Source organism: Gadus morhua, chromosome 17 (assembly GCF_902167405.1).
Source record: "Gadus morhua chromosome 17, gadMor3.0, whole genome shotgun sequence".
Classification (NCBI taxonomy): Eukaryota; Metazoa; Chordata; class Actinopteri; order Gadiformes; family Gadidae; genus Gadus; species Gadus morhua.
This window is the reverse complement of record NC_044064.1, coordinates 4,428,707-4,454,118: the sequence shown is the minus strand read 5'-3', so window position 1 is coordinate 4,454,118 and position 25,412 is coordinate 4,428,707. Positions and strand designations below refer to the sequence as shown.

Below are 25,412 nucleotides of genomic sequence, written 5' to 3'. Positions count from 1 at the left end.
GTTTTAGATCATGTAAAACTCATCACAACCACACAGGACGAATGAGAGTGTGTGATTATCCAGTGCAAGAGTTATTGGCCAATACGTTTTCCAAGCCAAAAGCCCAGGCCTCTACCTAGGAGTTATAAAACTGTCCCATGTCACTGAAGCCGTTGCCCCAAGTTCACAAAAGAAGAAGACACTTAAGTATTTCGCAATCAATACTACATGACACTGTTGAAAAGCACCACGATCATCTAAGCATCCTTCTGAAAAAACTACAGTGGCCACATCTCTGCATTCTACTCGCTTCAAAGGCAAGGCAAGGCAAGGAAAGGCAACTTTATTTTTTATCGCACTTTTCATACACCAAGACTCAAAGTACTTCACACATAAACATTGCCAAGCAATAAAATAAAATAATAGATAATTAAAAGAAAACAAATGCAATAAATGAGCATTTTAGAAAGTGCAATATATTTAAGTATTTTTTATATTTTTTATTTGTATATTTTTTATGCATTTAATTAACAGATTGTTCTCAGAAGATCTTCTTAGCAGAGCTGTAATCCTGCTTCTTAAGGTTAGGATTTGGGTGATATAATTGTGTGTGTTTCTTTGTGTCTTGTGATAACCCAGGCGGACCACATCCTGTTCCGGGCACAACACTGGCTCACCAGACTGGCAAGACATGAGACGTACACAGCAGTCCTACACACCTTAGCAAAGCCCCTCGGGCATGTACATTGAAACGTGTACGTCAGCAGACGTATGCATCATTATTAATAACATTAATAGTAATTTTAAAATTGTGGTCTCACTTATAGCCCTCGCACAATGGAATCAACTAAATGCATATACGAACTATGAAAGATTTCATGCTTAACACAAATAACTATGAAAGACATTGCTTATTTCCATATTTTAATTGTTGATGAACGTTTCTCTTCAACATTTCTTTGGATTAGTCATTCAGAATAAATCACATTATTTTCATCGATTATTTAAACAAGGTAGTTGCCGTATTCAAATTCTATCACACACCCACACACTCACCTTCATTTCTTGACAGACTGAAAATTCCATTCATACACATGTAAAAAATATCATGAATCACTCAATATTTACACTTTAAACTATCAGTCCACTTATTTACATCCCTGTTGTGAATTGCAATCGTCTAAAATCAGTACAATAAAATCATTCGTCAAATAATATAACGGAAAGTAACATTGCTTGTTCAAAACATACGCAGAAGACGTAGCCCTAATACCAATATGGATAACAGAGTAATTGGGACCAAAGCTTTGTTCATCATTCACAATACTTATCACACATTGCTAATAGTCCTATTGTTACAAAAGTGTTTCCAAAAAAGAAATGCACCACTCATATATTGATTAGAACTGGGGAACCTATTCTACCACCAGGTGTGAGTGTGATCAGCCATTACAAGACGTTTTGAAAATCGGCCTAGCAGCGACGTACCCAGTGGACTGGAGAGAACGTCGCCCATCCATCAGTCACACATCTCGGTGAACACGCCCACCTGTGATGTCAGAAGAGGCCGATTTTCAAAAACGGCTCGTAACGGCGAAACCACACGTCACACCTGGCGGTACGACCGGTGATGCAATAAAAACCAAGCAGCCGTTTCCTCGTCGTTCTAGACCTCGCCCGCGACAACGCAGTGTCCAGTGTCGGGCTCTGCCGCGCCCCGGTCCTCCGCTACACGCTGGGGGGGCTACGTGTCCCTGGCCCTCCGGTGGCGGACGGAGAAGGGGACCAGCCGGCGGTAGAGCGCGGCCAGGAGAGCTACGCCCGCCGCCACCAGGCCGCACATGACGCTGAAGGCCCAGCGCGGGCCGAGGCGCGTGTACACGTTGGACACGAACACGGGGCCCAGCGTCCGGGCCCCGCTCCCCGACGCCGTCAGCCAGCCCATGTACACGCCCTGGCAGGGGGGGGGGGAGACACAGTGTGTGAATGTGTGCGTCAAACGTTGTAAATCGCTTTGGATCAAACAGTGGTGGGGATTGACAAACGTGTGACGACTCGATAGTATTGCGATTTTTGGGCCACGATTCAATATCATTATTATATCAATATAATACTACTATTGCGATTCTTAACAAATTGCGTTCCAGCAAGTATTACAGTATTACATTGGAGTTAACTTCATCGTTTTCTTTTGGTCCAAGGTGCGTTTATTTGGGGGTAAGACAACAACTTTGGGTCGTTTCTGAACGGAATCGATTATTTTCCCCCCACCACTAGGATTAAAGCGTCTTCACATTGTTACCGTCGGCCCCTTTAACCGTCTGACTTTGTTCTTTTCTCTCACCTGCGGTTTGGGCCCCAGGATCTTGGAGTAGAGCGTGTAGGACATGACGTTGCAGGCGGCGTAGCCGGCTCCGATGAGCACGTCGGCGCTGACGAACTGGCCCAGGTGGATGGAGGGCGTATACTGGCACCAGCTCTGGGCCAAGGGACAGCCCCGGGGCCCCACCGTGCCGTTGGAGGCCCCTGGGGCGATGGGGGTGATGGAGAGGGGGCTGGAGAATGTCTGGTTGACCACAGAGTTGTTCTTGATGTCTTTGGAAGAAGACATTGGAAAGGAAAAAGGTGAGGGAATAAATGTGTTCACATTCAAAGCTGCGAGAGTTATGAGCGTGACTAGTTAATTGGTCTTAATTGTTTTTTAGTTCTGCTTATTACGGTTCGCCATATTGCATGCAAATTATCGTCACACTTTCTTGTGTTACATTTAGAGCATTTGGCAGAAGCTTTTATCCAAAGTGACTTACAATAAGTACATTTATCAGAAGAGAGAAGAAAAGATATATCGCTGTCGGTACAGTAAAGATATTCATAGAAACAAGTGTTATACAAGCATTTACAATGGCTAGGTTAACCCATTCCCCGCATACAACAATGATGGCTATTTCGCATGAATGAGGTGATTCCAATCCCCCATAATGCAACAGGAGGCCCCTTACCTTCCCACTGGAGGAGGGGGTACTGGTCACCCCATGGCAGCAGCACGAAGAAGCCACAGAATATGATGCTAAGGCCCCCCAGCAGCACGGGACGATCTCCAACCCTGGGGGGGGGGGGGGGGGAGGGGCGGAGAGCTCAAGATAAGACTCCGTCCTTGGGACCGTTCATACCAGGGGTTCTCAAAGTTTTGACGTCTGAGGGCCAATTTAGGAACCCAGAATTCGACTGAGGGCCGCCAAAGGAAAAGAAAATTGGCGGGAAACGCTGTCGGCATCCCAGTGGTGAAAAGAAACATTGCACCATGGACCTCTGGGAGTGAGATCAAGTGAGGTCTAAATCACGAAACTGTGGTTCATCCTTTCAAAGTAATGTACAGTCGGATTAAAACTAACAAATGTAACAGGATTTAATTGAAAGCTAGAGAGAGTCGACTTTTCTCTTTATATTTATTTATCTTTGTTTAAATTAATATAATAATATCAATACATCTGTATGTTTCTGCGCCATTGGCCCGCGGGCCGCACTTTGAGAACCAATGCTTTACACGAACATCGCTTTTAGTTGTGGCTTATCTGGACGTGGGGCCGGTGACACCTCGGGTCACTGCGATGTGGACGGGGGGAGGGGGGGGGGGTTCCTCACCTCTGAGCCACCACCTTGACCACGAGGAACACGGCGATGGACTCGAAGCCGATGGCGCAGAGGATGATGCCGTTGTAGAGCACGGCCTCCGTCCGGGCCCACGCGAACATGTCCATGGACAGGGGCGTGGCGATCCTGGAGCCCACACGCAACGACAACCGCTTCACACACGGAACCAACGATGTCGTAGTTGGTGATAACAGTTTCTACCCCAGAGCTGTTATTTCTCTAAATAATGCAGAATTATAAATTCCTGCATTATCATACCAATCTGACCTTTAAAATTGGCTGACATTTTAAAATGTATACATTTGTTTGAGTTCTTTAACATTCTATATTTATTTTCAAAAAATACACTCATTTTCTCATTTCGTTTTTGTTTTAAAAGCACTTATTTTAAGAGCCTCTACCCCAATTTCGTTGCACTTTGTGCAATGACAATAAAGAGATTCTGATTCTGAACTACACATGGATGGTTACTCACTGAAAGAGGTTGAAGGTATTATCGGAGAACGAACGACTCAATCAGAAACCTCGTCGTGCCTAAACATTATAAACGTAGAACACTTTGTTTGTGGTTTTATTCTCATTGCTTTGCTCATAAAATGTTCATACTTTTGGCATCAAACTGTCAACCGCTTTAAAGAATTCTAGAAACTTCTGGCAACTTTTTCTTTAGCGGCAGAGGGCATAGGGGATCACACCTCTCGTGCATGCCCCTTGAACAACCCACAGGAAGACTGTTTTTTTTTTCCAGCTCTCACCACGAGAACTACTAGTTCTCGCCGTCTCGTCTCTGCACCGAGGTAATCTGGAGGCTGCTGTTAGCTCTGCAGTAGCCAAAGGGCAACTGGTACCGTGTGGGAGGGAGTGCCTTTTTATACTCCTCTAGACAGGGGAAATACGCCCCCTGCAGGCCCTAATCAACACTTTACTCCGGTGTAGGGTGTAACGAAGTGATTGTTGGAGTCTTGGGGATTGTTGACCTCGGCCTGTACTAGACAAATAACAAGGTCAAATATTTAAGGAATAACTAATAAACACACGAGTTTATCTTACACATTGTCCCTTTAAGTCAAGTCAGGCTCGGACTCATTCTTCTACAGCACGGGATCTTTCTGTCTACAGTACGCCAAATCGCAGCTTCACAATTCTGCCTCATTTCTCTACTATTTCCTTTCCACCTTCATCCTGTGACTGCCAGGTTCAGAGACTTCCGTATCGTCACATTCTAAAACCTGTTAACGGTTTTCCAAAGCAGCTGAAACTCCTGAGAAATGTCTCGATATCCATCATTTGTTATAATTCGTTATAACAAATCAACTCATTACGCCTTTCATTCCATCTTTCTTTAAAGAGGTTGTCACGTGCGTTTTACTATCTATTTTGAAACCGCCCACATCCAGATGCCCCAGTTGATTGGTTAATTGGCCGTGATCCGTTTAAAGGACGCATGACTAAAGGCATCGCGCCCCTCTCTCCCTGCCTCGTGCCTCCGTCCACTCACGTCTCGAAGACGGCGAAGATGAACATGATGACAAAGAAGAGTAGGTTGGAGGTGAGCACGGCGATGGGGTCGATGTCGCCCTCCGCCTCCTGCAGCTCCACTTGATCTACACGAGGGAGAGGAGCAGACAGACAAGACGAAGATTACATAACAACACCCGGACGCATCCACTAAAAGGCTCCGTTATGGTTCCACGTCGACGCAACGCAACGACCACGCAGACGCTTCGCCGCAGTCGTTGAACCTGTCTTGGTTCTGCGTCGGGTTTGAGTGAGCCGACCAATCACAGCCCTCGCTGCTGCGTCGCCTCGACGCAAGGTTAACGTTTTTGGGAGCCGCACGTCCGGCCCTGGCGGCGGACGCAAGGAGGGTCCGCAAGGACGCAACGGGTCCGTAGACCCCCTTGTGTTGCATCAACGTGGAACCACAACTAAGACTTGAGCCCTGTATGCACGGCCATGAGGGTTCATCAGCTTCAAACAGCGAATCAGAGACGGGGGGGGGGGGGGGGGGGGGCGGGACTTACCCTCAGACTCGTAGTTGATGGCGCAGAGGTGTCGCCCCTCGTCGTCCACAAAATGCTCCCTGGGGGTCACAGCGACACACACACACACACACACACACACACACACACACACACACACACACACACACACACACACGTGTTGCTCGCATTGATTGGACCCTCGTCCGTGTCTCTGCCACGCGTCCACAAGAGGGACCAATCAATGCGAGCGACGGGGGGAGGGAGAGGAGGAAGGAGGGGAGGGGAGGGGGGAGAGTGGGGGTCTGTCGGTAGCTGAACACCAGCCGAAGGGGGGAGGTGGGGGTCTGTGGGTACCTGAGCACCAGCCGAAGGGGGGAGTGGGGGAGGGAAGGGGGGAGGGGGGGGTCTGTGGGTACCTGAGCACCAGCATCACCAGCAGGATGTTGAGGACCCCCAGCAGCGCGGCCAACAGGGCGGGGGAGGTGTACATGTTGAGCCGCAGGCCGCCGCCCCCCACGGCCACGCCCGTCTCCCCGATGAAGGACAGGGCCGCCTGGAGGGCTGGGGGGGGGTCCCACAGGGGAGAGTCAGATCAGACGTGTGTGTGTGTGTGTGTGTGTGTGTGTGTGTGTGTGTGTGTGTGTGTGTGTGTGTGTGTGTGTGTGTGTGTGTGTGTGTGTGTGTCCGCGTTGGTCACGGGACTCTTTATGGATATGTTGACGGGTTTATTAAGTTAGGTTTTGCATACCTAAGTACACTAATGTATGCCGATTTAGTTTCTTTATAACATTTGTGTACATTTATATTCTACAAAATATCTAAATATTGAATGGCCTTTTTTTTGGTAATCTATACTCTTTGTTTATTGATCTTAACTGAGCGAGTCTAACGACAAAGAGATGAAAAAAATACTGAATAAATGATCTGGCTTGCCCCTCGCAAAAGAAACATTGAAAACGAATGGAATAATTCAATGAGTCAATAAGTTAACTAAACTGTAAATGAGTCTATGCGTGGTCCTTCAGCTACAGTGACTCCCATTAACCCACGCCCTCTGAAGGGAGAGGGAAAAAACACCATAAACCCAAGCACAGACCAAATATCCCATGAAGAGGGGTAGGGATTTACATTTACATTCAGGGCATTTATCAGACACTTTGATCCCCAGTGACTAACAATGAGTTCATTTGTCAGAAGAAAGAGAACCAAGTGCCACAACAACACTAACAATCTCTAGGTTAACCCATTCCCCGTATGCAACATAGACAGCTAGGTTAAGACGCTGCTAGGGACAGCAGGAACCACAGCGACGGATCGGATCAAGTGGAATGCTTCAACATGAGTGACGCAGGGCGGTGTGTACCTGGTCCCAGGATGAAGCCCAGAGCCTGGCAGGCGCTCATGTTGGCCATGGCGTTGGTCCGCTCCTTCAACGACGTCGCCCCGGCAACGTAGGACCTCACCACGGCAACGTTACCTGTCGTGAAGACATTGTCAACCCAACTCCTGTATATAGGACACGGTCAGATCCGTACACACAGAATCATCAACCTCATTTCAGTGGCCCCATGGTACAGCAAACGTTTGAGACCCCGTTATCAACGTAATGTACGCTGAGGGAGCTTAGTGTTGTTTACGAGACGCAGAGGTGGAGTCGGTCTCGGTCGAGCGCCACAAACGACATGTAGGCAACCTGAGAGCTGATCTGACCCCCGACAGAACGGATTGAAATACAATACAGTCAGATGGTCTGTCTTTCTGTGTGTCTGTCTGTCTGTGGGTCTGCGTGTCTGTCTGTGTGTCTGCGTGTCTGTCTGTGTGTCTGCGTGTCTGTCTGTGTGTCTGCGTGTCTGTCTGTGTGTCTGCGTGTCTGTCTGTTTGTCTGTCTGTGTCTGCGTGTCTGTCTGTTTGTCTGTCTGTGTCTGCCTGTCTGCCCGTCCGTCCGTCCGTCCGTCCGTCCGTCCGTCCGTCCGTCCGTCCGTCCGTCCGTCCGTCCGTCCGTCCGTCTGTCCGTCTGCGTGTCCCTCAACGTGTGCGTGCGTATGGTGGTTGGTGCTGCCTGTGTGTGTGGTGGGTGCAGCTGCCTCTGTGTGTGTGCGGTGGTGGTACTTGTCCGTGTGTGTGTGTGTGCGCGTCAGTGCGTGTGGATGCTCACCTGCGCCGAAGCCCACCAGGGCGCGGGCAGCCAGCATGTGGTAGCGGTTGCCGGCGAGCGGCAGGGCCACCAGGGCGTAGTACACGTTGGCCCCAACGTTGATCAGCAGCGAGCACGCCAGCGGCTCCCGGCGAGGCCTGTGATTGGACCAGAGGCCGAAAAGGGGCGAGGCCACCATCTGGCCCAGGCTGTAGGCCGCCACCACCCAGCCCAGGAAGCTGGCGTCGGCGCCGCGGTCGATCTGCACGCCGGAGGGACAGACGGGCGGGGATAGGACGTTCAAGAAAACAATCATACTAAGAAGAGGAAGAGGAAGAAGAAGAAGAGGAAGAGGAAACAGAGGAGGAAGAGGAGGAAGGAGAAGAAGAAGAAGAAGAAGAAGAAGAAGAAGAGGAAGAAGAAGAAGAAGAAGAGGAAGAAGAAAAAGAAGAAAAAATGAAAAAGAAGAAGAAGAAGAAGAAGAAGAAGAACAAAAAGAACAATAACAAGAACAAGAAGAAATGCTACTTTAATGGAGCCTCTAATCAGCGCCCAAGGTTGCCCACCCCAGCTACTGAAGCCTTCAGCGTTGATGAGGAGTGTTGCACTATCGCTTTGATTCTCAGTTGTTTTTTACTTTTTCTAACAGCACATTAAAATGTGTTTTACCTCAAATTTTCTCAAAGTATTAACATTGTGACTTTTAGACCAGGTTTATTTTTCCTCTGACTGGAGAACGAAAGGCCAGAGTTTCTCTTGTGACTCAGTGTCCATTTGAAAGCAGAAGTCTGGACCGCGAGGGGTCAAAACGGGACGATTAAAATAAACTGTGAAAAAGACTGTCTTTGCATCAGTGCATCAGCGCATCGCTCGGCTGACTGCTCTCACTTACCTTCTGCAAGTAGGGCCAGATGGAGGTTATGACGATGGTGAACCCTAAGAGGAAGCGAAACATGACAGAACTGTCGTCACACACATGCAGGTCCAAGAGCAAGCTTGCAGTCTCTGATATCATGCATCACAACCCACAAACACACGTACACAATTATTTTTGACCTACATTCTTAAAGATCTGCAGAGAAGGTGTTATTTTGAGTGGGTCACAAAGCATATGCCAGACCTTAATCTTCAGAAAGAAGCTCACGGGTAAAATGTATGTTTTAATGTTGATTCATGTCTCAATGCCTTACTATTTCATTAACTTTAGCCCCCATTGTTTCAGCTTTCTGTTCGCTCCAGGACTTAAACAGTACATGAATGAGACGGCATTGTTGATTACTGCAATACTGGTCAATCTTTTTTATTATTTTGTGACTCAGTGACTTATTGACCAATGACATATATGGGACCCCAGGCTGGACCTTTGGAGAACCACTGTTCTCAACCAGACCTTCTGGTTGTTGTTATAAAAACATGGGAGGCTCCAGTACTCACCCACACTACTGAGAAACATGGTGAAGTACATGATTCTGATGGACCTCCACCGGCTCTTGTAGTCTGCGTCCTTGCCGTCGTCACTGCACACAGACAGCACAGCAGCAGAACAATCAATGCAATAGCAGCACTGCGATACAACAGTCAATACAACGTGCGTGTTCATAAAATGTAAAACAAACAATCCGGTTGTAGAGTACTGATACATCTACAGATTCAGAAAACTTTATTGCCTGTCGTAACAGAAAATCATCTTTGCCGTGGCTCGACAAACAGGACACTGTAGGCCTACTGATAGGCAGTCATACAACATTGATTTCTGAGAGCACACATAGTGTGTATAGATCTTAAAACAAGTATAAATATTAAAAACTGTAAAAGATAACCAAGACAAAAGAGAAAAGCTGTGGCTATGTGTGAAGTGTAAAGTGACAGTGCGTCAGGGTTAATTTGTCCATTGTTCCTTTAAGAGCGGGTAAAAGTTGGCAGCAGGTTGGATATTCGCCGGATATTCAGTTTTGCAATCGGATTCATCCGGCTTAATCAACACAATTGCACTATATTACGGGTGTAGTATGTTGAGGACAGTATAGGACAGCGTATCGACAAAGAATCACACCGAAATTAGTTGTTGCTATCGATATCTGTGCAAGAACAGCGCTGTAATCTACGGTCCGGCTGCAATCTGTTTTAGGGACCGTCCACAAATTACACCCCACGGACTGGTGACATAGACGTTACCATGGAATTGTTTCAGGAAAGAAATCAACAATAATCAAAAACACATATTCTCATTCTGATTGCTGTAGTACTTGCCAATGGGGGGCTTTTATTTACTACAGGTCATTATTTGTTGACATTTTGCATTATAGCGAATGAGGATGCAATTAATAGCTTGAAATATTCACCAAAAATCAATATAAATACATTTTCTCATTCTGATTGCTGTAGTACTTGCCAATGGAGGGCTTTTACTTACTACGGGTCATTATTTGTTCATATTTTACATAATAGTGAAACAGGATGCAATTAATAGTTTAAAATATTCACCAAAAATTAATAAAACTACATTTTCTCATTCTGATTGCTGTAGTACTTGCCAATGGTGGGCTTTTACTTACTACGGGTCATTATTTGTTGACATCTTGCATAATAGTGAAACACAATGCAATTAATAGTTTAAAATATTCACCAAAAATCAATAAAACTACATTTTCTCATTCTGATTGCTGTAGTACTTGCCAATGGTGGGCTTTTACTTACTACGTGTCATTATTTGTTCATATTTTATAAAATAGTGAAACAGGATGCAATTAATAGTTTAAAATATTCACCAAAAATCAATAAAACTACATTTTCTCATTCTGATTGCTGTAGTTCTTGCCAATGGTGGGCTTTTACCTACTACGGGTCATTATTTGTTGACATTTTGCATTATAGCAAATGAGGATGCAATTAATGGTTTGAAATATTCAACAAAAGGAAACTTTCCCATTCTGTTTACTAGGCTTGTTGCTAATGGTAAGCTGCTACTTATTATGGGTGACCTTTTTTGTGAAATAGGAAGGGAGTAATTATGAAAAACACACAAAAGGCATTGTTAACAAGACATTTTTTAATAACAGATTAGTAAATATGGCTGTAGGATATCTCTTAAACAAAAACAAAGCCCAGTGATGAATAAAAATACATTTTCTTATGCTTTGATGTAGCTGCCAGCGACCGTATTTCTTATAACATTATGGTATAATTTCAACAAAATGTCAACAAATAATGACCCGTAGTAAGTAAAACCCCACCATTGGCAAGTACGACAGCAATCAGAATGAGAAAATGTAGTTTTATTGATTTTGGTGGATATTTAAACTATTAATTGCATCTTGTTTCACTATTATGCAAAATATGAACAAATAATGACCCGTAGTAAGAAAAAGCCCACCTTTGGCAAGTACTACAGCAATCAGAATCAGAAAATGTAGTTTTATTGATTTTTGGTGAATATTTTAAACTATTAATTACATTGTGTTTCACTATTATGCAAGATGTCAACAAATAATGACCCGTAGTAAGTAAAAGCCCACCATTGGCAAGTACTACAGCAATAAGAATGAGAAAATGTAGTTTTATTGATTTTTGGTGAATATTTTAAACTATTAATTGCATCTTGTTTCACTATTATGCAAAATATGAACAAATAATGACCCGTAGTAAGTAAAAGCCCACCTTTGGAAAAGTACTACAGCAATCAGAATGAGAAAATGTAGTTTTGTTGATTTTTGGTCAATATTTTAAACTATTGATTGCATCCTCATTCGCTATAATGCAAAATGTCAACAAATAATGACCCATAGTAAATAAAAGCCCACCATTGGCAAGAACTACAGCAATCAGAATGAGAAAATGTAGTTTTATTGATTTTTGGTGAATATTTTAAACTATTAATTGCATTGTGTTTCACTGTTATGCAAGATGTCAACAAATAATGACCCGTAGTAAATAAAAGCCCACCATTGGCAAGTACTACAGCAATCAGAATCAGAAAATGTAGTTTTATTGATTTTTGGTGAATATTTTAGCTATTAATTAGGCCTACATCCTGTTTCACTCTTATGGAAAATGTTAACAAATAATGACCCGTAGTAGGTAAAAGCCCACCATTGGCAAGTACTAGAGCAATCAGAATGAAAAAAAATAGTTTTATAGATTTTTGGTGAATATTTTAGCTATTCATTTCATCCTGTTTCACTATTATGCAAAATATCAACAAATAATGACCCGTAGTAAGTAAAAGCCATTGGGAAGTACTACAGCAATCAGAATGAGAAAATATGTTTCAAGTGATTTGTGGTGATTTCTTTCCTGAAACAATTCCATGGTAATGTTTATGCCACCAGTCTGTGGGGTGTAATTTGTAGACGGTCCCTAAAACAGACAGCTGCCAGGACGTTGATTTAAGAGCTTTTCTCGCACAGATAGGCTATCGATAGGAGCAACATGTCACTGTGATTTTTGTTGATACGGTGTCCTATGCTGTCCTCAACAAACTACAGCCGTAATGAATTGCAATTGGGTTGATTAAGCTGATTGCGGGGTAAATGAAAACCGAATATCCAGCGAATATCGAACCTGCGGCTGACTTTTACCCGCTTCATTTAAGCTGTTTATGGCAATAAGTATGATCTGACCAAACTGAGTGTTGACATGTTAAGGCCAGCGGCTGCACATTGGCGGACGGACAGTCAGTGCAGTGTGATTTAATAGGTCATAGGTTATCGCTGCAGTAATGTACTCTGAACCTACCTGCTCGCATCGTCTCTGAGCAAAGGAGTGCTTTCATCCGAATCAATAAGTTGAGACATGGCTGCTCTCCAAGTCCAAAACAAGACTATGTGGTTCCTTCAGAAGGACCCAGTTCCTAGGTCTGTAGAAATGTCTATTTCCCCGTCGTCATGTCGTCACAGAGCCACGGAGAGGATGCAAAGTGGGATCATTCCTCCACATCCGATCACTTCAGATCGGGTTCCCACAGACAGGGTTTCACAATGCCCGGGTCTGATCGCCCCTAAGCGAGGCGAGATGTAACATGATCCTCTTTAGTCTAGAAACGCTGTTAAAATCCCCACTGTTTACGAAGTGCAGAAGACATAAATGACAGTATCACTGAAATAAACCAGATGCAAGAAGGGTTTCAAGAGGTCCTCCTCACGTGAAAGGCAATCAGCTGTATTTATAAACACTTCCGCTTGCGTCACTGAGTCGTTCACCGTGGTTGGCGAATGGAGGGTTTGTAAGGACGCCCTCTGGCGGACAAATCGTCAAGTACAGGTAAAACAAGTTCCTTCTCTATGAATAACGTTCTATCTTTTTATTCTGCTTTTACGATTACATCATTTACGATACACTCGCAGAGTTAAATTAGTGTGGGCGATTTTTTTCAAGCTTACAGTTCAATTGGAGTGACTTCAGTAAAGGAAAAGAAAATGTAAATTGTAAAAAAAAGATATAAAAAATTAAAATGTGAATATACAATGGGGAAGATCGGCACGGGAATGAAGACTAATCAGTTTATGTTATTGTCATTTTCAGAAGCATTTTTCACGCTGGTAAAGACCAAAAGACAGTCGCAGACTGTACTGCCGAAACCCGGGATCGAACCAGGGACATTTAGATCTTCAGTCTAACGCTCTCCCAACTGAGCTATTTCGGCAGATAAAACTGATTGAACTCGCTTTCATTAAAGTATATAGCTGTGTATAGTGATATAACTTTTAGGGCCTTTCAGCGATGGAAATTGATTTTATTACCTTATTTATTACCTTTATGAAACGTAAACACAAAAAATTCAAAAATGTACGGCTAATTTCCAGGTTAACTTTACATCTCAACACCATAATCTAAATCCAGAAACAGTAGACAATTTATGGTCAGAAAAGGGAACACGACAAAATAACGTTAACTAAACAGTTATCTTATATCTTCCCACAATACACGTTCATATCTTAACTTAAGGTGTAGGACTAAAAAGTGTGTAAACTCGTGTATGGCTCTAAGAAAAAGTAATTATTTGTAATTCTCACTGAAAAGGTTCCTGACCCGTCTGTTTTCATATATCCCCGCTTTCTTCAACACTGCAGCAATCTGCAGTCTGACAAAAATATTTTCTAAACCCATTACATTATTCGAGTTAACATTAGAACTATATTAAACTGGTTTTGTCTATAAAATACATAGCGGTTCTCTATAATTTATAACCGCTGAGATGAAATCTGGTTTCACAGTGATCTAGAAATATATTTTCACATCATTTCAATTTTTGTTTTATTGTTCGACTCATTGCAATTGATTTTATATTTATTCACCATGCGCATCGCGTCCGTGTTTACGATGTAAAACGTCACTCCAACCTCGTTTAAGAAAACACCTCAAAATGTCATACACTTTAATAAGTACAGGTAGTATTTACAGTATTTACAATAACCATATCACAATACCACCATAGTATCCACTACTGTATATGTTTCATTGATAAACAAGTATTTACACTGTGGAATAAGACCATGTATACATACAAATAAAAAAGAAAACACCACAGATTTGATATGAAATGTATTTCAAGGTCGCCTTGAAACAGCACAAGCGTCACTATGATTGCGGTAGAGGTACGCTGAATAAAATAAAAATAAAGATGAACCACTGAACCACACAGGTGCATCATGGTCCGATATTTGAAGAATACACTTGAATACACAAACTATACAGTTCATAGATGTCCCAGTCCATTCAAACACGGCAACCAGAAATCAGGACTCAAACGGGGTTGTCCGCAACCGTTGGGTTTCTTCATCATCGTCGTCATCTTCTACATCATCGTCATCGTCACATCATAACTTTACACATTCACGTTTGGTCGTCAGCCTTCAGTAGACATGGTCACTAAACCTAAAAGTGTTTCATCCGGCGTGTTCCTCAAACGACACGCGGAATACAAACGTCACGTCCGGATATTTAACAAAAAACAGAAACAAGCGGAACTCTTCCCCCCTCCGCAAAGCGTTCGAACATCCGCGGGCGTCTCAGTCCCCCGTCTGGTAGCTTAAACCGGTATTATTCATTCCCGTATTATTACACTACTCCCTTAACGACTTGAGGAGCTTCTGGAGCCCTTCGGGGTTGATGGCTCCTCCCCCTTCGACGGCCCCGCCCCCTTCATCGACGTTGAAGTCTCGTTTCTTTTCAACTTTTTTAATTATTTTTTTAAAAGGAAGATACAAACACGACTATGCTCCACCGTTGCCAAGGAGACCGACCTCCTTGTGATTGCTGGTGGCTTTTTGTACAACATAGCATGTGTTGGGTCTGTGCGTGAGTGTGTGTGTGCGTATGTACGTACATACATGTCCCGCCCCCCCACCCCTAAACCCCGCCCCTAAACCCTAAACCCCTCCCCCCTAGCCTAACAGGCCGCCCCGGCCCCGCTGCTCTCCCGCCTCCCCTGCTTCTTCAGCAGCTGGATGCGGTTGTGGACGTAGAACTTGATGGAGCGCCAGTCTCTGTGGTTGCTGACCAGTAGGGGGCAGAGCTCCAAGCAGCGCTCGCAGTCCGCCTTGGCGGGAACGCGCAGCTCCACGATGTTCCTCTTCAGGTGGGTCTCCACCGCCACACGCTCCGCCTCCGACCACGGCCGCTTCAGCACGCCGCGCTTCCCTGGGGAGGGGGAGGAGTCAGACAACAGGGAGGAGTTAGGGCAACAGGGAGGAGTCAGATAATGGGAGGAGTTTAGGCAACAGGGAGGAGTCAGATAATGGGAGGAGTCAGGCAACAGGGAGGAGTCAGACGACAGGGAGGAGTTTAGGCAACAGGGAGGAGTCAGATAATGGGAGGAGTCAGGCAACGGAGGAGTCAGACGACAGGGAGGAGTTTAGGCAACAGGGAGGAGTCAGATAATGGGAGGAGTTGAGGCAACAGGGATGAGTCAGATAGTGGGAGGAGTTTAGGCAACAGGGAGGAGTCAGATGAAAGGGAGGAGTTTAGGCAACAGGGAGGAGTCAGATAATGGGAGGAGCCAGGCAACAGGGAGGAGTCAGATAATGGGAGGAGTTTAGGCAACAGGGAGGAGTCAGATAATGGGAGGAGTTTTTTGCCGGCCCGTTTCAAAGTTTTGTTCTGAAGATTTGGGCTGTCGCAGAATGACTGCTTTGGTTGTCTGATCATACATTGATTAACATGATCAGTGGTTGGTGGTTCGCTGTGCATGCAGAGCCGGCATGTCACACCCTAAAGCAACAAACTCTGTATCAAAGAACCCTTAAATCTGAGCAAATTATGTTTGCATGTGCTACACCTGAACCTCCTTAGATGGCGCAATTTGATTGGTTTGGTATCTCGGGATATTTGGCAATATCCCGCGATGGAGTTCTCAAACTCGGGATATTGTGTGATGGTCGTCTCGTCACGCTAATAAAAACAGTAATTCCCGGCAAAAAGTGTAATCTCATTTATTTTTGCAGTGTTCCCGTAGCGTATTTAGATATTTAAACCGATATATTTCGAGCCCTAGACCCCACACATTTCCTTTCAGAGCTGGAGACCTGAGATTCTGGTGCCTCAGCACATAACTCTTAAGACTGGAGTCTCACCGGAGACTTGAAAGAAACACACTTAATAAGCTAATTAGAATCGTGAGATCAAGGACCTCCTTTGCCGAAACACAAAAGGCTAATCACTGAGTGGGAAGTGTGACCTGGGTAAGGAGACAAAGCTCTGGCAGCACACAATCATAGTTTTTTCCGATGTGGTAGGCTACACACGTCTGTAGCTCCGAGAGCAGCATAGGTTATACTTGATGATCCAAGCCTGATGATGACTCAAGGATGAATCAATACTACCCGTTTTCCTCACTTGCCCTATTTTTATGTTGCTGTCTATGCAACATGCAACTGCTTCAGCGAGTAACGAGGAACAACGATAAATGGCAGTGATACAAATATCAATTAAACAGCCGGTTTGTCAAATATATTATGTTGTATCACAAATTATGTAGCTTATTAGTATTTCGTTTCTGTAATTTTTACTCGTATTTCAAAATTGTAGCAATTTTAGACCGTTCGTTAACGTAATTACTACCCAATGTACTTAAGCTTCATTTTAGCAACAGATCCTAACAGAGTTCCTTCCGTATCAACGTAATTGATAATAATAATCAAGCGCTGTGGAGATCTCCATTTACCGGATTTGGGCTGGACGCATCTCCTTTTATGGGCGACAGGAAGCATGGTGTTGACGGGGGTGGCGATGGGCCCCCTCTTCTTCCGGGGAGGTCGGCCCGGCCCCTTCTTCTTGGCCACCGCCACCTCCACCTTCACCTCCTCCTTCTCCGCCCCTTCTCCGTCAGAGTCGTCCGAAAACGAGTCCCCAGAGTTGCCGGACATCACTGCGGGGGAAACGGAACGCAGTCAGACCCAGTGGTCCTCCCAGTAAAACATACAGAGTCTAACTGGGACAGAGTAGTCCTCCCAGTAAAACATACCGAGTCTAACTGGGACAGAGTAGTCCTCCCAGTAAAACATACCGAGTCTAACTGGGACAGAGTAGTCCTCCCAGTAAAACATACCGAGTCTAACTGGGACAGAGTAGTCCTTCCAGTAAAACATACCGAGTCAAACTGGGACAGAGTAGTCCTCCCAGTAAAACATACCGAGTCTAACTGGGACAGAGTAGTCCTTCCAGTAAAACATACCGAGTCTAACTGGGACAGAGTAGTCCTTCCAGTAAAACATACCGAGTCTAACTGGGACAGAGTAGTCCTCCCAGTAAAACATACCGAGTCTAACTGGGACAGGGTAGTCCTCCCAGTAAAACATACCGAGTCTAACTGGGACAGAGTAGTCCTTTCAGTAAAACATACCGAGTCTAACTGGGACAGAGCAGTCCTCCCAGTAAGACCCGGGTCAAACTGGGAATGAGCAGTATGTACTCTACTGGGACAGAGTAGTCTTCCCAGTTCGACCCGAGTCAAACTGGGTCCCTACAGTCCAACCTCATTTGGACTATTCGGTCCCAGTACTGGGTGGACTACTTTTGACTAGGGTCTAACTGGGACTGGTCCCCCCCAGTCCAGGGTCTAACTGGGACTGGTCCCCCCCAGTCCAGGGTCTAACTGGGACTGGTCCCCCCCAGTCTAGGGTCTAACTGGGACTGGTCCCCCCCCAGTCTAGGGTCTAACTGGGACTGGTCCCCGCCCCCCCTCAGCGCCTCACCGTCCAGCTCCAGGCAGATGTGCTGAAGGCTCATCCCCCGGAACAGCACGCCCTCCCGCTCGCCGTACAGCACCACCCTGCCCACCCGGCCCATCAGCGCCGGGTCCCGCACGATGGTGGCGCAGTTCTGCGTCACGTGGTACTCCCGCTCCAGGAACTCCTCCAGCCGCTGGGTGGCCCTGCCGGCCGGAGCTGGAGCCCCTCCCGCGGCGGCGGCGGCGGCGGCGGCGGCGGCCGGACCCTCGCCCCCTTCCTCCAGCAGCAGCAGCTGGCTGAGGATGGCCACCTGCCGCCGCACCCGGGTGCCCGTGAGCGCGCCGGGGTTCTTGGCGCCGCTGGCGCGCGCCAGGTTCCGCAGGAGGTCGGTGCCGCGCAGCGGCGTGGCCGGCGAGTGGTACGGCCGGGAGAACACGTAGGGGCTGCCCGGGTCCACGCCCACGTTGGGGCTGGTCTGCAGCAGCAGCTCCAGGCACGCCTCGCTGTGCGGCGGCAGGATGAGCGGCTGCACGCGGCCCCGCTTGCCCACCACCCCCGCCCGCGGCAGGTGGCAGAGGACGTGGCGCTCGAAGGGCGAGAGGAGGGCCTCCGTGCCGGTGGGCGGGGCCGGCGGCGGAGGGGCGGGGCCGCCGGCGGCCGGGGCCGGCGGGGCGGGCGGCGGCGGCGGCGGCAGGGTGCGGTTGCGGTAGTCCTGCAGCGAGAGTTTGGCCACCTCGCACTCGCGGTGGCGGTTGTAGAGGATGAGCAGCGAGAGGCTGGAGTGGCACAGCAGGCGCCACGCCTCGGCCGAGTGCGGCGAGCGCGTGAGCGACAGGAAGGAGGCGTGCTGCTGCCGGCGCAGGTACAGCACCAGGCAGGACAGCGAGGACAGCAGCGGCGAGATGTGCTGTCGGTGGGCGCTGGGGAGAGACGGGGGGGAGAACACGGCGGTTAGTAGGGGAGGGGATCTCTTGGCACCTCACGATTGGATTATGAGGTCAACGATTGGATTATGAGGTCAACGATTGGATTATGAGGTCAACGATTGGATTATAAAGTCAACGATTGGATTATGAGGTCAACGATTGGATTATAAAGTCAACGATTGGATTATGAGGTCAACGTTTGGATTATAAAGTCAACGATTGGATTATGAGATCAACGATTGGATTATGAGGTCAACGATTGGATTATAAAGTCAACGATTGGATTATGAGGTCAACGATTGGATTATGAGGTCAACGATTGGATTATAAGGTCAACGATTGGATTATGAGGTCAACGATTGGATTATAAGGTCAACGATTGGATTATGAGGTCAACGATTGGATTATGAGGTCAACGATTGGATTATAAAGTCAACGATTGGATTATGAGGTCAACGATTGGATTATAAAGTCAACGATTGGATTATGAGGTCAACGATTGGATTATGAGGCCAACGATTGGATTATGAGGTCAACGATTGGATTATGAGGTCAACGTTTGGATTATGAGGTCAACGATTGGATTATGAGGTCAACGTTTGGATTATGAGGTCAACGATTGGATTATGAGGTCAACGATTGGATTATGAGGTCAATGATTCGATTATGAGGTCAACGATTCGATTCTAAAACGATTATCGATGCAAAAAAATTCGTAATTTTCAAAAATATATACATCTGAGTTTGCTAAACACTTCCTACTTTTGTGATGATCATTGAAGACATCAACAGATGAATTAACTTATCTAATATTTTATTAGAGAGAAAGCTTTTGTCACAAATATGACTTTCTATGAACAATGCAATAATCAATGCAGCTTGCATTGCAACACACTATGGAAGCATGTAAAAAATAGGTTTCAGTTTTCTTTTCTTTCTAAACTTTCTTTTCTATGTCATTAAAGAAAAAGCTGCTCTTGAATTAGAAGGAGTTCTTGTGTCTGGCCGTGAGTTTAAGTGCATGGTATGCGTAGGCTGAATCGCAATGGTGTCAAGACAAATCAGATTGGCCAATACAGACTGAAGAAGAAAAATTAAATCACCTTAAAATTACTAAAATTATCCCTCTCTGGCGAACAGAATGTTGCAGCAGGCGAACAAATGTAAAAACATTTATTTATTTTAATTCAGATTATTCATTTATCTGCATCGAGACGGAATCGTTCTAGAGAGAATCGCGATGCATCGAAGAATCAGTTATTTCTCCCACCCCCAGCGGTTATAGTACTTGTGATATGACGGCGTCTACCACGGCTTCTCACCAACCACAAATCAAGAAGGATGTTTGGGGACCATGGCGACGGCATCAGAAGTTAAAACACATTCTGCACGCTCACAGGAAATAGTGATTCATTTTATTATTTTTATCTTCTCTAATATTGCAGCAAAGTGAGGTCATCAGAGGGGGAATCAATATCAGATGGAGAAGGGGGTCTGCTCTGCTTGAATATCATTTCATTCTGTCGTTTTGAGAGATGGCCAGCGCACAGCCATAACTCACTCACACTGACGTCGTTGTGTCGAGGTGTCCCTATCGTCTGAGCAGAGTCTCCAAGCTAGTGGCAACATCAAGTCGGCGCTACAAATTAAGGTTTCTTGCCATCAACGTTACGCTCGCTTTTTCCCGCCCACAATATGCTTGGTTGCTAGGCGACAGACGCCACCACTGCACAGCAGGCCACTGTCGCTGAACACCGGACACACACACACACACACACACACACACACACACACACACACACACACACACACACACACACACACACACACACACACACACACACACACACACACACACACACACACGTACCTGAGCAGCTCTCCGTTGGTCTCCTCCGGCGCGTCCTCCTCCTCCTCCTCGCCCTCGGCGCTCAGCTCTAGCTCCTCCTCCTGGTCCAGGTGGGGCTCCGGCGTGGGCGGGGGCGCCAGCTCCTCCTTCTCCACCTTCTGCTGCTCCTCCTGCTTCTCCCTCTTCATCCTCTGGCCCCTCCGGGGGGCGGGCGGCGAGGAGGCCGGCGCCGGAGGGGGCGGGGCCACCTGCGGCGGCGGGGCGGCCGGGGGCGGCGGTGGCGAGGGGCTCTTGACCCGGGACGCCGCCTGACAGGCGCCGGCGCCGCGCTTGGCGGCCGGCGCCGTCGGCCCGCCGCCCTTCCTGCTGCCGGCGGCGGCGGCGGCGGCGGGCGGGGCCAGGGACGGCGGCGACAGGGAGAGCGAGAAGGAGACGGCGGGGCCGGCCGAGCGCGTGGCGGGCGACTCCCGCTCCCGGGAGGAGGAGGAGGAGGAGGAGGAGGAGAAGAGCGGCGGCGGGGTGGGGTTGGAGGAGGACGAGGGCTGCGGGACGGCGAAGGAGTGGCCGTGCGGCGCGGCGGCGGCGGCGCAGGGGGCCGACGCGGAGGAGGTGGAGGAGGAGGCGGCGCGCGCGTGCGAGCCGCCGCCGCCGTTAGCGTGCAGGTGCGCTAGCTCCATGGCGGCGCGCACCTCGGGCTGCCCCGCGTGGTGCTTCTCCAGGTGGCGTGCCAGCGAGCGATAGTGGCGCCCGCAGTACGGGCAGTGCTGCCGCCGGCTCCCTGCCGCCGCCGCCGCCGCCACGCCCGACGCCCCCCCGATGTTGATGTTGATGTTGTTGTTGATGTTGGTGGTGGGCGGGGCCAGCGCGCTCACCGGCGGCGGCGGCTGCGACTGGGAGCGGGGGGGCGGGGCCGCCGAGGGCCGCGGGAACGAGGAGCAGGGGCGGCCGGGCCCGCGGGACGAGGTGGCCGCCGCCGCCGCCGCCGGTGTGGGGGGCGGCGGGGCGGAGCTCTTCTTCTTGGGGTTGACGGCGGCGGCGGCCATCTTGCGCTTCTTGCGGCGCCGGAGCATGCGGCCGCGCATCTCCTCCAGGTCCTCTTCCTCGTCGTCGTCATCGTCGTCGTCTTCCTCCTCCTCCTCCTCTTCCTCCTCCTCCTCGCGGTCCGAGTCGCTGGGCTCAGAGTGCGTGAGGGGGGAGGAGGAGGGGGAGAGCGACCAGGAGGGGGTGAGGTAATCCGAGACCGAGAGGGAGAGAGGGTGTGGCCCTGCCTCTTCCTCCTGGGGGGGGGTCCAGAACAGAAAGGGCGCGCGGTGAGACGCGGCAAACATCAAACACACACACACAGCCTCCGCGTGTTTAATAATGATATAATAATAAATTCAATTCATGTAGCGCTTTCCTCGTACTCAAATCGCTTGAGCTAATGAGGCGTTTAGGTTCAAGGCCCCTCCGTTTGGACCCGTCAACATTAGATCGGTTCCATCTCTGTTCTTGATCTAAAACGCTCTTTCATCGTACTACCACTACGATATCATCACCTCCCCGCGTATTAACCTCTACCCTAGAAATCGAGTGCAAGAATGTTCACCTTCATCATGCAAGTGTGCGTGCGTGCGTTTGTGTGTGGTTTTTTTTTGTTATTAAGAGTATGTTGTATGAATATGTTCTATATATGCTATTGTACTTTTCTGAGGTTAAGGACCCCCTTGATATCGAGACGGGTTCAACCCAAGGGGTTTAATTCCAATCAAGAAATGTGAACATTTAAATCAAGAACACACAACGGCCATTGGCCCCACCCACCATGGCGTTCTCGCCCCAGTCCGTGAGGCTGTAGTCCACCGTGATCTCCTCGCCCTTGGCGATGTCCCGGATCGCTATGACGACCAGCCGCACCTGGCTCCCGCAGTGCACCTCCCGGATGCGGCAGTTGGGCGGCGGGTGGAAGAGCACGGGGCCGCGCACGCCGCTGGAGCCGTCCTCGCCAAGCTCGGGCACGCTGTCGGGGGGCGCACACACACACACACACACACACACACACACACACACACACACACACACACACACACACACACACACACACACACACACACACACAGGGGGGGGGGGGGGGGGGGGGGGGGGGGGGCTCAGTAAAACGTGTGACAGCGGAGCACGTACCTCAGGCCGTGGGCCATCGTTAGCTTTGGGCTAGCCATAGCGTAGCTTACCATAGCTGGGACGGGTCGGCCAGGTAGTAGGGGCTTCCCGGCGGCGGGAGGCGGTCCTCTGCCCCCTCTGGGTACTGGCCATCCCCTGCACACACACACACACACACACACACACACACACACACACACACACACACACACACACACACACACACACACACACACACACACACACACACACACACACACACACACACACACACACACACGTTAATGCTCCACAGTAGCTTGCTGCATTGCATCACTCACGCGGGCGCCCTCCAGAAAGGGTCAGGGTTTGATTGGCGGATCCGCCATCGGAACAGAGGTCCGCTGTGCGTGAGGCCGGTCACGTTCTCCACGCGAGCGGGACAACAGGAAACGCTCGATGGATGGATGGCCGAGGCCAAACATGGCGCCGCTCCACTTTTAGACCGGCTGATATGGAATACAATGCAAAGCTGCAGATGGACGGACAAGGGTTTAAATCCCATCTCAGGGCGGGTTCCTCCGCATCTATTTTGACTCGATTGATCAACGTCTGTGTGCTCGACACTAAACATGTATTGTTGACTCTGTCGTGTTTTGAAACCGAGGGGGGAAAAAACATAGGAAGGAAAGAGACCGTGTGTGTGTGTGTGTGTGTGTGTGTGTGTGTGTGTGTGTGTGTGTGTGTGTGTGTGTGTGTGTGTGTGTGTGTGTGTGTGTGTGTGTACCAGGGCTGTAGCTGTGCTCAGACATGCTCTCTTCCTCTTCATCTTCGGTCACGTAGGCGCGATCACACACCTTCACAGGAGTGCCCTTCCGTTTTCTTCCACATACGCGTCTGCATGAATGAATGAAAAATAATTAACACACGTGTCAAGGATTCATTCAACGTATCAAAGCCTGCCAGAGTCTCTTCTGTAGTAAGCACTTCAAAGGAAGGCAAGTCGAAAGTGCCAAGCAAGGATATCCTGGAAATAACCAACATAAAACGGTCATTGATCTACTTTAAAGACAGGGTTTTCCCGGTCTTATACTGCAGAGATGCCTTAAGCCATGAGGATAAATTTAAGCTTTTAAAACCAGAGTTGTTATTATTACACATGTAATGGTAGACGTTCAGTCATTTGCTGGCATTGTTTCACGGACACAAATCGGATCCTTATTTAGCTAGGAGGAACTGTTCAGTTCCACCTACAACAGAATGAACGATGGACAGGACAATTGCATTATTATATTTTTCTTGCATTACAACAGTATCATAAGAATTTCAGAAAAAAAAATACACACACACGATGACATTTGTTTGCCCATGCTATTTTCAGTGTAATACTCCCTAGTTTTTTTCCGATGTTAAGGTGTTTTTAATAAGACCTAGGTGTTTGTATTTGTTGTAGGTAAATAGATTATATATATTATATATATATTGGGGAATAGAAGCGAGGAATGTGCAAGTTGGCCCTGCTTACCCTTAAATGACCAACCACAGTATCGACCTAGTAACTGAATAGCTTTCTACATTTGCTGACGAAGAAATCCAACAAGAGACAGAACCAGACACTTTTGCCTATTTGTTGCCGTGATAATAAACCCGCCCCTTTGGACCACATCACATCAGTTCCGTTTAGTAAACCATCACATCACATCACATTGCAATAGAAAGCATAGGTAACCCGTTGAGATAAAGGGTTAAAAAGGGGCATTTGTCATTCACGTCCCATAGTTTGACACACTATGCCCTGGGGGGCGTTTTACTCGTGGTCAGCAACTTTGTTTACAGGAGATCTGATTAGCCCCGTGCCATCACTCAATAGCCAACCCAAAACAAAGTGTGACGACAGCAAGCGATTGGGATATGTGAGCGTGTCATGATCATCATCCCATGGAGACCTGGCGTGCCATAGAGAAAAGCCCCTCACTAACACTAACCCATGGAGGGGAAGCTGCTGGCACCAACACACCTCACTAGCTGCTGCTGCTGCTGCTGATCTCTACGCTGGCTCAACCACGGCTAACCAGTTAGCACACACTAGCCTCTGCTATCTGCTATATCATGTGAAAAAAATACCAAAATACAAGTGCTACACGTTCGTGATGTGCACAAGCAGCCTCGGATACACGCAAGCTGGCACCCCGCAAAAAAAACACGCACAGAGGAAGCCTCGGCGGAGACCCCGCATCGCCCCCCACTTCCATTTTTCCCCACGATATTAAACCATGCGAGCGAATAACAAGCAGGGAACTAAACTAACGTGTGTAACCCCGGCCTAGCCGTCCTAGCGCGGCGGAGAGAGAGCCTCCCGGCGTGTCGACGGGAGGTAATGTTTCTCACCCCCGTGGCGGCGGAGGTTTGCTCCCGTCCCCGTCGCTGTCGAGGGTCGGCGGCTCCCGGTAGTCGAAAGGCGACCGTACGTTCTCCGCCATTAGGACTCCTTCCCTGCCTCTCGCGCTCCGACGCTCCTCGCGGTGCGCATGCGCGCCACTCTGTGTCGGGGTTCTAAATGGTAAAATGGGGGTACCGTTGGAGAGATGGCCCTGCAATTAACAC

The 25,412-nt window shown here is 48.0% G+C and overlaps 2 protein-coding genes and 1 non-coding gene across 3 annotated transcripts; all 3 read right to left on the bottom strand.

Annotated features, from left to right (window-relative positions):
* Positions 1-306: 306 nt before the first annotated feature.
* Positions 307-12,939, bottom strand: mfsd8 (major facilitator superfamily domain containing 8). Its single transcript, XM_030338145.1, has 12 exons — positions 12,484-12,939; positions 9,184-9,266; positions 8,642-8,685; positions 7,771-8,011; positions 6,979-7,092; positions 6,032-6,176; positions 5,655-5,713; positions 5,129-5,234; positions 3,622-3,756; positions 2,979-3,082; positions 2,324-2,574; positions 307-1,933 (listed from the first exon to the last, which is right to left on the bottom strand). Exons 1-12 carry the CDS (start codon positions 12,540-12,542, stop codon positions 1,724-1,726), a joined length of 1,551 nt encoding a protein of 516 aa, XP_030194005.1. The 5' UTR covers positions 12,543-12,939; the 3' UTR covers positions 307-1,723.
* Positions 12,940-13,317: 378 nt separating this feature from the next.
* trnaf-gaa (transfer RNA phenylalanine (anticodon GAA)) lies at positions 13,318-13,390 on the bottom strand. Its single transcript has one exon. It is a non-coding gene; the product is annotated as a tRNA-Phe (tRNA).
* A 715-nt stretch (positions 13,391-14,105) lies between these two features.
* LOC115529376 (serine/arginine repetitive matrix protein 1) lies at positions 14,106-25,354 on the bottom strand. Its single transcript, XM_030338054.1, has 8 exons — positions 25,197-25,354; positions 23,596-23,705; positions 22,901-22,985; positions 22,494-22,689; positions 20,712-21,967; positions 17,940-18,835; positions 16,910-17,113; positions 14,106-15,387 (listed from the first exon to the last, which is right to left on the bottom strand). The coding sequence occupies exons 1-8, from the start codon at positions 25,286-25,288 to the stop codon at positions 15,137-15,139; spliced, it is 3,090 nt and encodes a 1,029-aa protein (XP_030193914.1). The 5' UTR covers positions 25,289-25,354; the 3' UTR covers positions 14,106-15,136.
* Positions 25,355-25,412: the final 58 nt, after the last annotated feature.

Excerpts from the sequence above, each read along its gene's own strand:
- mfsd8 (XM_030338145.1), bottom strand. The coding sequence starts at position 12,542 with ATGTCTCAACTTATTGATTCGGATGAAAGCACTCCTTTGCTCAGAGAC. Across the intron at positions 5,714-6,031 it reads CTGGTGATGCTGGTGCTCAG|GGAGCATTTTGTGGACGACG; the intron begins GTACCCACAGAC and ends TGTGACCCCCAG. Across the intron at positions 3,757-5,128 it reads ATCTTCGCCGTCTTCGAGAC|GATCGCCACGCCCCTGTCCA; the intron begins GTGAGTGGACGG and ends TGTGGGCTCCAG.
- LOC115529376 (XM_030338054.1), bottom strand. The coding sequence starts at position 25,288 with ATGGCGGAGAACGTACGGTCGCCTTTCGACTACCGGGAGCCGCCGACC. Across the intron at positions 22,690-22,900 it reads GCCGACCCGTCCCAGCTATG|CGTGCCCGAGCTTGGCGAGG; the intron begins GTAAGCTACGCT and ends GCCCCCCGACAG. Across the intron at positions 18,836-20,711 it reads ACCAACGGAGAGCTGCTCAG|CGCCCACCGACAGCACATCT; the intron begins GTACGTGTGTGT and ends GTCTCTCCCCAG.